Genomic DNA, 13,588 nt, shown 5'->3' on the forward strand with positions numbered 1-13,588 from the left:
ACTGCCTGCCACAGCAGTCTCCTGCAATTTTGGATGGCATAAACAACATGTGGTATTTTCTGTAACAGGCAGCCCTAAAGACTGTCCCAGGAGCCCATGGAAATGGGGGAATGAAGGCAGATGCCCTGATCCTTAAATTTTGCACTGTGAAAAAAAACCCTCACATAGCTTGGCACTCAGCAACGTAAAAAAACATCACTGCCACAACACACGCTATTTCTACTGTCCCAGGATGCAAGTTTAGCTGTAAATTCCCTGCAGGGAAGCCATCACTGCCCTGTGCACTGCCAGCCAAAGGTAAGGAGTCCTGAGCGCACAGAGAGACTGCGCAGCGTGAGGCCAGAGCGCACACAGCTCTTGGGACGTTTACCAGCTTAAGGTCTTGATTCCGAAGAGCACTCAAGCCCATTTTTCTTCCAAGGACTACCTGTAATTTCTGTTGCCACAACCTGAAACTTCCTGTTCTGCACTCAAGAGCAGCCAGTTCACACACCAGCAGCTGTTGCATCTGGCATTAAGTCGCCACCCTTCTTAGTTAATTTACTGAAAATAATTTTAAAAAATATGCTAATCTTGCTGGCAAGAGCATGCACTCGCGTATCATGGGAAAGGGTAAAGCCGGTAATTTTAACAATCATCGTCACAGGCAGCAAAAGGCAGCAATCATGCGTCAGCACTGCTGGCCTGAACAAGCTGTTTGTCTCACGCAAAACTGTACCTCAGTCTCAATTCATTATTTCATGTGTCTTTTCCAGATCCTGAATCACAGAAATATGCAGCCCTTTAGATTTACAAAAAAAATTAATAAAATAATAAAAACAATCTCTGCTTTCCCACACACCCTTCAAGACACCCTGCCTGCACAGTGTCCAAACAGGCACGTAAAAGGTCTGCAAGTGCGGTACCGAGCCATCGCCCACTGCTGCGCAGGTGCCGCACACTGTGAACTGAGATAAAGATTCAAGGGACGAAAAGTACACAGGGTAATACAAGTCAAAGTATAACCCTTAAATACAGCGGCAATAAGAAAAGGACACATCTTTTAAAGTGCTTGCAGCTTTGCAAAGTCGGAGTAGTATATTTTAAAGGCAGAACGAACATAACTCTTATGTTATAATAACTGCAGAAGTAAATCCGGAACAGTTTTACACACTAGAACAGGCACTGCTATATACAAACCTATTGCCTGATTTTACTACCTATGATGTTTTTAATCCAGTGGATTGAAAATGCAAACCAGTGCCGAAGAGTAACTTATGTACCACAAACAATATCCTGTATTATTCCGTTTTTAAGAAAAAAACATGAGCAATGCCTGTAATGACAGACAGCCTGCAAGATAGGTGGGATTACACATCATTACACTCATAACTGAGCAGAGAATATTTTTAATAGTTCCAATTCCAATACTGCATAGTTGCAACTGGCTGTAACTCTCTTTTGCAACCAGGAGACAATTTAGAGGATGTTTACTCACAAACCAAGGGGAAAGCAGACAAAAACAGTTTCTACGGTCAATTACAAATGTGATTTCTTTTTTTTTTTCCTTCATCCATTTCAGTGATTACGGGAAGAAGAAAAAGTGCTATTATTGGTTGATCTGCATGCCAGAAAGGAGGAAGTTCTCTCTCCATAGCTTTTTAATCACACAGTCTCACGTGAGATACAGAGATCTTTTCTTATCCTTATTACCAGCACACAGGTGCTACCACAGCACTAAGCAAGGGTGGGAAAGGTACAAACAAGTTCTGAACAGCGTGTTTATTGCTCACGTAGCTGCACTGTGGTCCCTCCTGATAAAAGCTCTGAACAAGAGATATTTCCACTACCTCAGACTTTCACTGAACTCAACACTGCAGTTATTGGCAAATGAGTATATTGAATAATAGTGACAGGGCTTCCAAAACCTGCTTTGGTGCTCTCTCTTGGTAAAGGAAAACAAAATAAAAAAAAAAAGGACAAAAAATGAAAACCAAACAAAACCCCAAATTATGTGTCTACGAGTTCCTGGCTAACTTAATTCCTTCCTGTGCCAGCTCTGCCACAATTTTTTGTGCATACTTGTAGCATTTCAAGATTATCAGCCATAGCTTAAATTGGAAGTTATGCAATACCACAGAGTTTGCCCTTCACCCCTGTTTTCCCCAGGATTATACCTGCTATTAAATTTCCCTGGTTCTTCTTCTCTAGCATGATGAAAGTCCAAGCTCAACTCTGCGTCAATGCCAAGACCACAGTAATTGTTCATCTGTACAATCTGACAAAAAAAAAAAATGTATTATTTCCTCCTTACATTTATACATAAAGAGGTTCCAAAGTTTTTCAACAAAAGCAAGCTTTGCAGATGATCCTTCCAAGTCACTTGCATCTTGACAGATTCTGAAAAACATTTTCCAGAAACACTGAACTAAATATAAAGCTGTACAGAGAGTTGCTAACAAGTGTAATCATCATTTGTAAAGTATCAAAACCTTAAAAATTTAACCTTAATTGCAACTAACAAGCATAATAGGGCAGAAATAAAAACAAGTCCAGAAATAAAACAACTTCTCAAAGCAATTCTATGCAATAACTACAAAAGGTGCTGAACACTAACACCACTATTATTTTTGGCATCAGCCATGGATTTATCATGACATCATCGGGAAGCCGCTCTTCCGTACTTCGGAAGGTGACCAGCTTACACTAGATGAGTGAAGAACTTGACTTCACCTACTCAGCTGCATTTTAAATAGGTCCCTTTAAGCCAGTCTCAAGTTTCTACAGATTTCAACCATTACTGCAATTAATTCTTCCTTTGCTTGCCAGTTAATTCCATAGTTTTTCTATCCCAGCCCTTGGCTCTCCCATCACTCACCTTTAAAAAGCAGATTAGGCACTCGTGGCAAATCAACCCCTGCCTCCACCAAGTGAAAAATACCTGGAACCTGAGCATCTTAAATCATCCAACTGACACATAATGCCTAGGATTCTCCAGTGACTGGACTAAAACCTTAGACAACTGCTATCACTATTACAATTTCCTACTTTCTTTTTGCCACCCCCTTGCGCAATTTCTTTGTTTTGTCTGAAGATAAACAGAACCAGGATTCACACAAAGCTCTGTAGTTACCATCTACAACTAACATTTTTATTTTCCTAAACAGAAATAAGTAACACGAACCAAGGGACAGGGATTTTTCACTCCAAAAAAATAAAACAGATGCCACATATACAGACATACAACAGCAGTAAGATGACAGAAGGATTAACTTCTTGTATATGCTAGCAACCTGTAGTCATTTTTTAAACTGTTAAAGGAAAGATGAGAGTACTTTGGGGCGGGGGTGGGTATTTTTTTGGTCGACACTCCAGTTTCACTAGTGTTCTGGAAAGTGTTTGGCGTTCCTTCAAAAAGCTTTTCTTATTCTTTATTCTTCTTATTTCTTATTATAAATAAAATAAATTTATTTCCAACTGAAGCAAACAGGTATGCCACTATCATTTGAATCTTTTCATTAATCCTCTATCAGATACTTTTTGCCAAACAGCTATGAAGTGTGTTCGGCAGCCAACCTGCAGCCCTACCAAAACAGAAGCACCAGATGAGACGTATGCTGTGTTCACTAAGGAATAGCCCAGTAAGGCCAAACCTCAAAGATAAGCAAGCAATACAAAATTAAACTACGTTAATATCTATCTACTTTGTGGTTTTTGCTGGAACAACAGTTCCTAAGAATCAAACCCAAACCAGTGCTCAGCTCACCTTTGGAGGCTCAGGTTCTGCAATGCCATTCTCTGTGCCTTCAGCTGGTTCTTCTGCATCCAAAAGGATAGTCCAGCGATCCATAAGAACATCGTCCGCCTCATCCACGGAAACCAAAATCGAGTAGGGATCCTCTCCACTGTAGCCAGCTCCCCAGTGCAAGACCCTCCCTAAGTCATTACCTGGGCAACAATGAAGAACCCTAAAACATGACTGCATTTGCTAAGTCAGCTAAAAGCATAAAAAAAAGTGCATCAGCCCTGTTGTACAAATAAAATTGCACTAAGGTGCTCCAAACAAGTCACTGAAGTAGCTGGATTGGACTGGAAAGTTAACAAGCAGAAAAAATACCTAAGCGTTGTTGTGGTCACATGTGTGCTCAGTATCACATGCAGATATGCTGTCTCATCTGAAAAGTTTTCACAAAAAGCAACAGAAAAACCTGTTACGGAGTTGAGAAGTCAGGGAGCAGTTGAGCTCACTGGTTTACAGCAAGGGCTGATGCACCTCGGGCTGTCAGGAGGAGAATATTTTGCCCTCTCCAACTCCTGCCCACTCAGACGCACACCCACACCAACACCTCTGCTTCTCCTTCAAGAACCATGACTGGCTTTCCTTGAAAAGCTGATACCGCATTTGCTCTCCAACACTGGCCAGAACTGAGTCATGGCACCTTTACTGCAAAACAGAGTTGTTTGTCAGATGAATAAAGAATGATAAATCTTCTGGAGGACTTCTGCCCTCAGAAGAACGGTGCTCGCTGTGATTCTCACCTGTTCCTAAAGGTAAGATGGCAACCGAGGGCTCTGAGCACACCAGCTTGTGCCTGATCTCCTCCAGCGCACCAAGCACCCAGCCGACGGTGCCATCCCCTCCGCACACCAGCACTCGGAAGGAGGGGACTTTAGAGAACGTGTGAAACCTCCATTGAGAAACAAAGCAAAGGGGAAAATAAACGTTACAACGTAGTACAGGGAAAGCAAAGCCTCCTGACAGGCTATTTAAGATAACACGTTGTTATTAGATTCCCACCCCCGGCCCTCCCGACCACCATCAGTTTCAGGATCAACTTCAAAGTGAATTGAAAATAGGAACTTTTAGATAAAGCTGTTTAAAAAGACTGAAAACCACACATTCTTCTAAAATTCTTTAGAGCTGGGGTTAAATTTTTAATCACTTCCTTTTTCATCAAAGACACAGAGATCTAACTATTCATAATTTCAATGTGAACATTATAACTCTCAATTCTAGTAGAGATGTTGATTAGGGGTGGTTTCTTTTTTTTAACTTAGTCATAGGACTCATAGTACATTTTCTTCCTCAAAGTACTATTTCCTGGTCGTTCTTACCTTTTGTGGCTTTTCATCCTACATACCAAGATATCCCACAAAGGAATTTTTATTTCCCATTGCACAAGAAGCAAAGAACAAGTGGAAGCATTTTGCCAGAAAGCTACAGAAGGATTCCATGCAAAATAGCATGAACAAATTACTGAAGTTACAGCTTGAACTGCATTAGGAAGACAAAAGAATTACACAGTTCTGTCAAATAACTTGGTTTGTGCAGCTTGTTTTCCTTGCCTTCTGCATAAGCTGCATTTCTCTCAGGAAAACTTGTTTTGCAGAGCTTGTCAAGACAGTGCTTTATTAGAGTCGTCCTGAAGGAATGAGCCTACTCTGAGTAGGCTACAACCATCACCTTCAGTTTTATGAAGCTGGTAACAAAGTCATGTTGATTAAATCAAGTAATCGGTTCCTGCCTCCCTACAAGCACATTATGTTCTGTTCCTTGTATTTAGAAATGTTGCAGCTGTGATCAGGCAGGCTCTGTTAATTCTGCAGATGTGGCCAAGTTTCAAGAGTCAGGATAGAAAATTTTATTATACTTTCCTCTTAGTTCCCATGAGACACCAGAGGAAATAAAAGCAAAAATGAGCTCTCGTCAGACAATGTGACATTTCTCTTTCCACCCCTATTCAATCATAAAATCTTTTTATCTTCAAAAATTATTAAATCCATGTTGTTGTAAAGTACATATGACTTTCCCAGGACTGGACTCTATTAACTTGACACAAGCATATATATCAGGAACTACTCTATTAGAGAACCTAAAAGTTTATATCTATTTTCACAGTGAGAACCAGTCAGAAGGAGTGATCCACTGCTTTGGTCTTCAGGCCCAGAACAGAAGCAATTCAGATCTTCATAGCAAGTGAATCTGATCCATCCTTTCGAAAAATAAAAATCCAACATAAATAAAAAAATATTACAAGATATGATGACTTACCCAGGCAGTGGGCCACCATTGGTAAGCTCGAAGACCTGATGTGGGTTTAGCAGCTTTCTAAAACTGTACAGCAGATCCCGGCCTTTTAGACCACCACTTTTTGGATTCACAAATACAAGAAGTGGGCAGCAGTTCCGTGGTATCTTGGAAGCCTGAAAGAAGGCAAGAAAAAGGATTAGCCAAACCTGGGTAGGCAGGAAAATTACTACTGCATCTCAGAAGTACTTCTGCTTCCTTGATGCTTAGTAAGAAAATGCAGGTTTGATAAATAAAAAGATTCAATGTCCAGACAATGGACAGGTTAGCTGCTGATCTTGTTTCTTCTGGGAACTGAAGTTTCCTTAACCCACTCAAACTACACAGTTGAGCCCAATGTTAAAAACAAAGGCACTGTAAGTGGTCCCCCCTACACATTTTCGGTAAACAGTCTATGCCGAAGAAAAGTGTGAGGGTATATGGTACTTCCAGAGAGTCATGTGCAATTCAAATGCTTTCCTTACAAAGCGAGAACTTCTCCCAAAGACAACTGAAACATTTGTCTTAAGTTTTGTGGTTGTCTTAGATTACACGTTAATTTAGAAGGACAAAACATTTCAGAACGAGGGTGTTTGGGGCAGACACTGGCATGTTACATTACAGCCCCATGGAATGAGAGGCTGAAAAGCCTCTTTTAAAAAAAGAGTATTTAAAATTTTTAATGAGGAGGATTTGGTGCCAGCATCCTCCAATCCTCGCGCCTCTCTGCTGAAGCTGCTGCTGCTGAAAGGGCTCTCAAAGCACGGCCATGCTGTGGGGGAGCCTGGTATCCATCCAGAAACCACTCCAAAGGAAGCCCCGGCACATGGGAGAGGAGGGAGTTCCTGGGGTTCTCCACGGACTGCACAGGAACGGTACCTGCAGCCTCACCAGAGGCCAAAACTCCCAGACACCAGAAGCCCGCCCTCGGGCCTGGTTTTCAGCCAGCCAGCCCATAAATCATTTCACAAAATGATTTCTAAATGCTTCTAAAAAGATCAGGAACCGCCAGCACACCCTTCACCCCTCCATCCACCGGGCTGCGGGGCAGGTATGCGCCAGCAAAGCCCATCAGGCGTTTCACCGAGCGCGCTTCAAAACAGAAATGTTCGCCACAGTCCCTAAGTCGTGGTAATTTGTATTTACAAATTGGACGGCATTCAGGGAACAGCAATTTGTCACGCAGCTGACAGGATGGATTCAGGGAACAGAACAACAGTGCTAAATATAAGTCAATTTAGACGAGAATGATTCAGGGGGTGGTGAGGCAGCGGCATGACCGCAGCGTGCAAACATGTGGAGAGACACCAACAGCTCCAGAGGGAAGGAGACAGCACCCAGAGAGCCCCCCGGCCACTGTCTGTGAGTGACCACCAGAGAGTGGGAACTAAGGCAAAGAACGCAGAAATCAGGACAAATTCATGAGTCGCTTTGAGGGGAAGCAAACTGGAGTCTGATGTTGAGATACGCCAGACCACCCTCTACCTGTGAGCTGATTTGTACGCTTAAAAGCAGACGACCCTTTGGGGCTTCCCAGTATTTGAGAGATTTCCTCAAATTTTGCTTTCCTAAAGGAGCTGTGTGCCAACCCTTTGCAAGTCACACCCTGACAGATCTGTCAAGATACCCGCAAACACAGAAAAATCCTTCTCCTCAGTGTCACTGCCTGCATGAGAAATGCCCTCTGCCACCCAGCGTGACTCGCAGGCATGAACAGAAAATGAACTGGGGAGAGGAACGCTAAGGTAAGAAGGTTGGTGGAGCAGGAACACACTTCTCTTGCCCCTTCTGTCCCCATCCTTTACACCATTGAAAATACATATTTTTTTTCTCCAAAAAAAATTAGCCAAACAAAGGTGATTTTGGCTGATAAAAAAACCAGAAGAGCCTCAAACTTTGTTTTATTGGAAAGGTTTCACTGCTGGCAAAACACCTAGGTGGCTGCAAAGCTCTCCGCACAGCTTTCTCCAGAGGAGAACCCCTTCACGCTGTACCTGTGATGACTGCTACGTCAAAACACCTCTTGCCTCCATATTCAGGCATTATTGGAAAAGGGGAAGCAAATATTGAGAGCATGCCCAACACACAACAAGGGTAATATATTTATTCCTGTTAAGCACGTGGAAAAGATACCTGCAGCCAGCAAAGGAAGTCTGAGGAAAACAATGCATGCCACTGTCACAAAAGGGAAGGACTTCGTGAGTTGTAAGGTTAACAGCTCAAGGATCCACACATCCCAACCAGAGGATTTCCCCTCCTTGAGTCACCACAGGCATTAATAAAAATAGTAATCAGAGCTCTGGCTTTTCCAGAAGTAAAGCCCCTCTCATTACTCCAACAGCTCCTGCACCGACACCTGCCACCACCTCAGGCTTGGTTCAATAGCTGGAAACTTGTGGGGTTTAAAAAAAGGGGGGTAAGGGGATAACAGAAATTAAAAAATACTCAGTTCTGCAGCTCAGACAAAACAAACACTTTTTCAAAAAAGAATGAGAGCAAAGAAACCAGCCCAGCATTCAAGTCAAACAAGTATCTTACTTGAATATGGACAAGAATGTTTGATTACCTCCTCTTCTTCAGGAAATCAGTTTCTAAAAATACTGGTTTTGGACATTTAGAAGTGACATGTTGAACATGTGTTTTACATTACTTGCTTTTACAGGCAAGATCTAACACACTGGGTTTAAAATCAAGTAACTAAAATAATTCACGAGGAACTTCAGGGAAAGACAATGATTTCTGAAGCAGAGTAAGCTCCAAGGCATCCAAAAGCACAGCTGTGTTTTGGAAAGTCATCTGAGATCTTACCCAAGTAAATATATATTCTTGCAAATATGTATTTACAGTTTCTACAAAACTGTCATCTAAATTTCCTAACTCTCAAGTGTCAATATTGTACCAAAAAAATAAGAAAAAGCGAAACATTCACCCTGAATGCCACTAAGACACATGCTGCTGCGGAGAATGCCTGGAGCTAAGAAAGTATCTGTATGTAGCGTAAACCGAGCAGTCCTACCACTCAAAACCACCTCTCAAGTATCTTCTAACATAAATCCCTAACTATACCTATTTAGGATGAAACGTACCTATGTAGAAGGAATAGAAGTATTCTAGGAAGTTAACTTGCTTCCCATCATCACTCTTCATTAAACCTAAAGGTGTAAGAAACACCGCTAAATCCCTAGATAAAGGCCAGCTTCTAAGAAAACGATTATTTTTCAGTAGGGTTTAAAAACTCCACGTCAGTCTGCACAGCAGAGCAGGGCTGCTGCCTCGCTTTCTGAAAAGCACGCGCTCCGTTACAATTACAGACGGCCACAAGGGTGGCACTCTTACACTGCAGAATTTGTTTTAATCCCTTAACAAAGCCCCAGCGGGGACAGGAGAACGGACGTGTGACTCACAGCCCATGGAATCCCTTCCTCCTTCAGCCCTGCCTTCAGAGCGCTGCTTGAGGAGCGAAATCTGCAGAGGGGTTTTGTACTGGCTGGCGTTCAGGAAGGAATTTATTGCTTGTTTCTTAGAGACAGCTGAAGGAGGCGGTGTGATTTTAGACACTCTGTCCATCGCTGTGAACCGCTTAATTTGTCAGGATTAGCACAATGTGGCTTCAGGCTGGGGCACGATATTTATTATCGACGCTAATCCCCTTTCTGTTGAGTGTATTGTGTAATCACATCTCACGACGGAGCAGAACAAGGTGTTCTGCGCCACAGGCCTGCCAGCACGACAACCCATCTTCCAGGGTGGTGGGTAGTCTCCAGGCACTGCAGATACCTCTAAATGACAAGTAAAATTCAACATTTGCAAGCATCCGCCATGTGCAGGGACTCATGACGCCCCAAGCACAAACCTCCTCCATCCTGGCCGGAAAGGAGCCGTCGTGTCCGATGAGGAATGATGTGCAAGGTGTCTCAACACAACGTGAGCAGCAGCTGTGTCAACACAGTGGGACACCAAAGCCTTTCTTTGCTCTTTGGGGAATTGCAGCAGTGGAAGAAGGGTGGAAAGTAAACTTTCACCAAGTTTTGGCTAAGAGGGTCATTAAACTATCATTTAAGTTGGACATATTTGGGTGAGGAATTGGTGGAATGAATGAAATGGAAAGTTTCACCCATTTGTGAAACTCACGCATCTTTTTCTACTACTTTTAAGGAAGCTAACCACAGTACTTCAGAGGGCACTGATGAAGCTACAAAAACCTGTCATCTTTGTGCCGATACTGGCCTCGTACAACTCTGCTGATTTCCTTGTTTGCCAGTATGGCAAAAGGAGTTCTGGAAAATGAGCTTTCAATTCAAAGATTCAGCTCTGCAATGTCTTTCACCTTGACACGCTACCAAAGAGCGATACTAAACTGCCCCTGCAGGTCCACAAACACAGCAGCTAAACACCTCTGTAAGGGACTGTATTTTTTTTTTTCACACTCCAACAAAGACAGTATTTTCATTTATTTGAATATTGTGAAATGAAAAAGTGTTTGATTAAATTCTTGAAGGCCCAAGATCGTGAAACAGCAGAACAGATCAACACATCTGACCACATTAATTGCTTGACTTTCTAATAAGCAATTAGGGCAAACAGCTTCTGCATTCAAACGCTTCAGTAATGACAGTAAGAGGATGAACTGCTTCCGCCAGACCTGACCATGCCAGAGTAGAAGGGGGCCTCCTCCTCAGAAGGTGTATCAGACACAGAGTAAGTGAATCTCACCTTGGGAGAACGAAGGACTAGCAACCTGCCAACCACCAATTTACTTCTGTGGTTTTATTGACTTTTAAGAAGGTTTGTTTTGTTTTGTTTGTTTGGGGTTTTTTTAATTAAGTTGCAATTTGGAAAAATCATTCATTAACCAAAACACTGTTTTATCACCCGTTCTTCTTCTGAGACTACGCATTAGCCCTTCATTCTCAAATTCTTTGTATTTCACCCACGAGAGGAATGTCAAACACAGCACAAATTTAATATTGTGCTCAGTTCCTGCGTAAGTATTTCCTGGTGTTGTACTTAAACGCTCACACATACAAATTATAGACAAAGGATAACAGTATCATATGATAAAAGGATAATCTAGATTGGAAGGTACCTCAGGAGGTCATCTAATGTAATTGTTTACCAAAGTAGGGTCAACAATCCCTCATTAGCTTACCCTGGATAATTAGTGAACGGTGTAAGCTGAGTGGCCAAAGCACACATTAACAACACTTGAAATATTATTTAGATTAACTCTCGGCTCATTTCAGTGAGTTAACCAAATATAAACAATACACGCTGAAATGAACACAAAATGTATGTGCACATGTACAGCCGGTCTCTCTTTCTTACATACTAGAAATTCATCCCTAGCAGTCCCCTGAACTGGAGTTTCTAAAAAATATCTTGCATCAGATAACAGATAGCATTATCCCTATTTCCCTGGCACCAAAAAGTTCACTTCAAACGTACCTAGTGTCAGAAAACCAAACACACATAATCAAGAGAACGGAGTATGTTCAACCTCACACACCGTGCACCAAATCAGGCTCATAACACATTTGCCTAAAAACCACCAAAACCAAGCATCCAAAAGCAGTCCCATCTTCATGATGCCTTCTGTTTCTGATAACAGAAACCCTGAAACCTAGTTTGGACAACGGGGGGGAACCTTGGTTTCTAAGGATCTCACAAAACATAGTGCCTGTGCATGCGTAAGAACAAGGCTCTCACTTTTTTTGAAGGGTGGGTAGTTTTTAATCTTGCCAGTTTCATGTAAGCACCACCACTGGTATCTGCTCATACAAAAAAATAATTTTGCCTTCAGAAAACTTTGACAAAGCATAGGAGTCTAAATGGTAAAAGCAGGTACATTAAGTATGCAACTATGGCTATTGAACTTGAGAGCCTCCCATCTAAAGTTGTTTCATAGTTCCCACTAATTATGTAATTTATTAAGTTTTCAACCCTTTGTGAAGTCCTAAGAAGTCAAATCAAGACCTTCACTTCACTTCCCATAATGCAACTCCAGAAAGACAGTAACTGCAAGATACACAACAGTTCAGCAGAAAGTAACCAGCTACACCCTCTTTTGGACAGAACCCACATCACCCTGGTTAAAAATCACTTTTTTCAGTGAACCACTTGCCTCTTTTCACCCTCAATCTGATTTGCTACCATGAAACCTACTATTAAACCAACTGATTCATAGGAAAGTGATTTATAACCATAAAAATGAATAAATCAGAATGAACCCTGCACTTGTGAAAGGACTCTTGCACTAAGTCTTTCAAAAGACTATTTCCCTCTGAAATCCACAATGTAGCATTTAAACAAGCTCAAACTCCCTCTGATACAGAATGGGGGAAATGAAGATACTGTAAATGTAAAAACTAGCAGTAGCACTTTACCTCATGGTTGGCGCGGAGACAGGTTTAGTCTCCAAAACAAAGTTGTTGTAAGCATTTTAAGATACATCAGCTAAAATTAAAACCCAACCTAACCTTTTGATCATTGAAATAAATAAAGAGGAAAAAAACATATTTGTTTTTCTCCCCTTTATAACTGCATAGTTATGCAGTTGTATAGTTATTCCCAACAACTCAACATTAACAGTACAAGTGACTTTACTCACAGAAGTATATCACATACATGAAGTACAGGCTCTCAAGTATTTTTTTATCACACCACTCACAGAAACTCACTGTATGGCTCTTTTGAATAAAATGTATTTTCATTTACTTCCAGCAGAAAAAGTCTTAGGGTAGTTGTTTTTCTTTTAAAGACATATTTTAAATTAAAACCCATCTCTTACCATAACTTCAGGAATCACCACAGCATTCAGAGGCTTGTCATTGACAGTTGTATCTTTAACTAGCATATATATTCTTTCAGCTTCAGAAAAGCATGAAATTTCGAGTACAACAGCACCTGTGAAGAGGCATCAGACCTATTTTTCATATATTCTGTTATTATTAATAAATCAGTATCATCGTATCACAACAAAAGTTGTTTACTCAGGGGATTATTCAGTAAAAGTTACTCTGCAACACTTGGGACTGTTGGTTATCAGTGAATTGGGCTGTTCTGTTTTTTAAGCCTTCCTTCATATGCCCAAACACATCCCGGACTTTTGTTAAAGCAAAGCAGTTTGAGGACAAGAAGAACTGCAGCACAGAACTGATGTGTATTTAAAGATTTCATTTGGGCTTCAGAAGCATGGCTGATTTCCATACTCTTTATCATAGCTAATAGGCTGATCTCATCATGTAAAAGTGACAAAGGTATCAGATTTTGTATCTCGTTATTAAAAATCCAGTGGTTCCATTTGTTGACAATACCTCAGTAAGAATTATTACAAGCAAAGATTTGGTTTGAGAATCAATTTAAGATCTTTATGTCAGGCTTAGGTCCTGCATGGGGAAGCTGGGAAGACAAAAAGGAAAAATAAAGGAAAACAAAATACTGCCAAGTTAGTTTAAAGTAAGACACTTAAGTGAGGAGCAAACAGGACAGGACAAAATCAAAGTGCGTAATGGACAGCACGTGAGATATAAGTTGGTAACACAA

General features: G+C 41.3%; 1 protein-coding gene across 3 annotated transcripts in view; it reads right to left on the reverse strand.

The window, feature by feature from the left end:
- Window positions 1-13,588, reverse strand: part of DGKQ (diacylglycerol kinase theta) — a 99,292-nt gene that overhangs the window by 13,786 nt on the left and 71,918 nt on the right. For all 3 annotated transcript variants that reach the window (XM_063319819.1, XM_063319820.1, XM_063319818.1), the window contains 5 exons: window positions 12,834-12,949; window positions 6,032-6,183; window positions 4,519-4,667; window positions 3,746-3,927; window positions 2,157-2,257 (listed from right to left, as the gene is read on the reverse strand). In XM_063319819.1, coding sequence (XP_063175889.1) covers window positions 2,157-2,257; window positions 3,746-3,927; window positions 4,519-4,667; window positions 6,032-6,183; window positions 12,834-12,949 — 700 coding nt within the window. The remainder of the gene's footprint in view (window positions 1-2,156; window positions 2,258-3,745; window positions 3,928-4,518; window positions 4,668-6,031; window positions 6,184-12,833; window positions 12,950-13,588) is intronic.

Source organism: Chroicocephalus ridibundus, chromosome Z (genome assembly GCF_963924245.1).
Source record: "Chroicocephalus ridibundus chromosome Z, bChrRid1.1, whole genome shotgun sequence".
In the NCBI taxonomy this organism is placed as follows: Eukaryota; Metazoa; Chordata; class Aves; order Charadriiformes; family Laridae; genus Chroicocephalus; species Chroicocephalus ridibundus.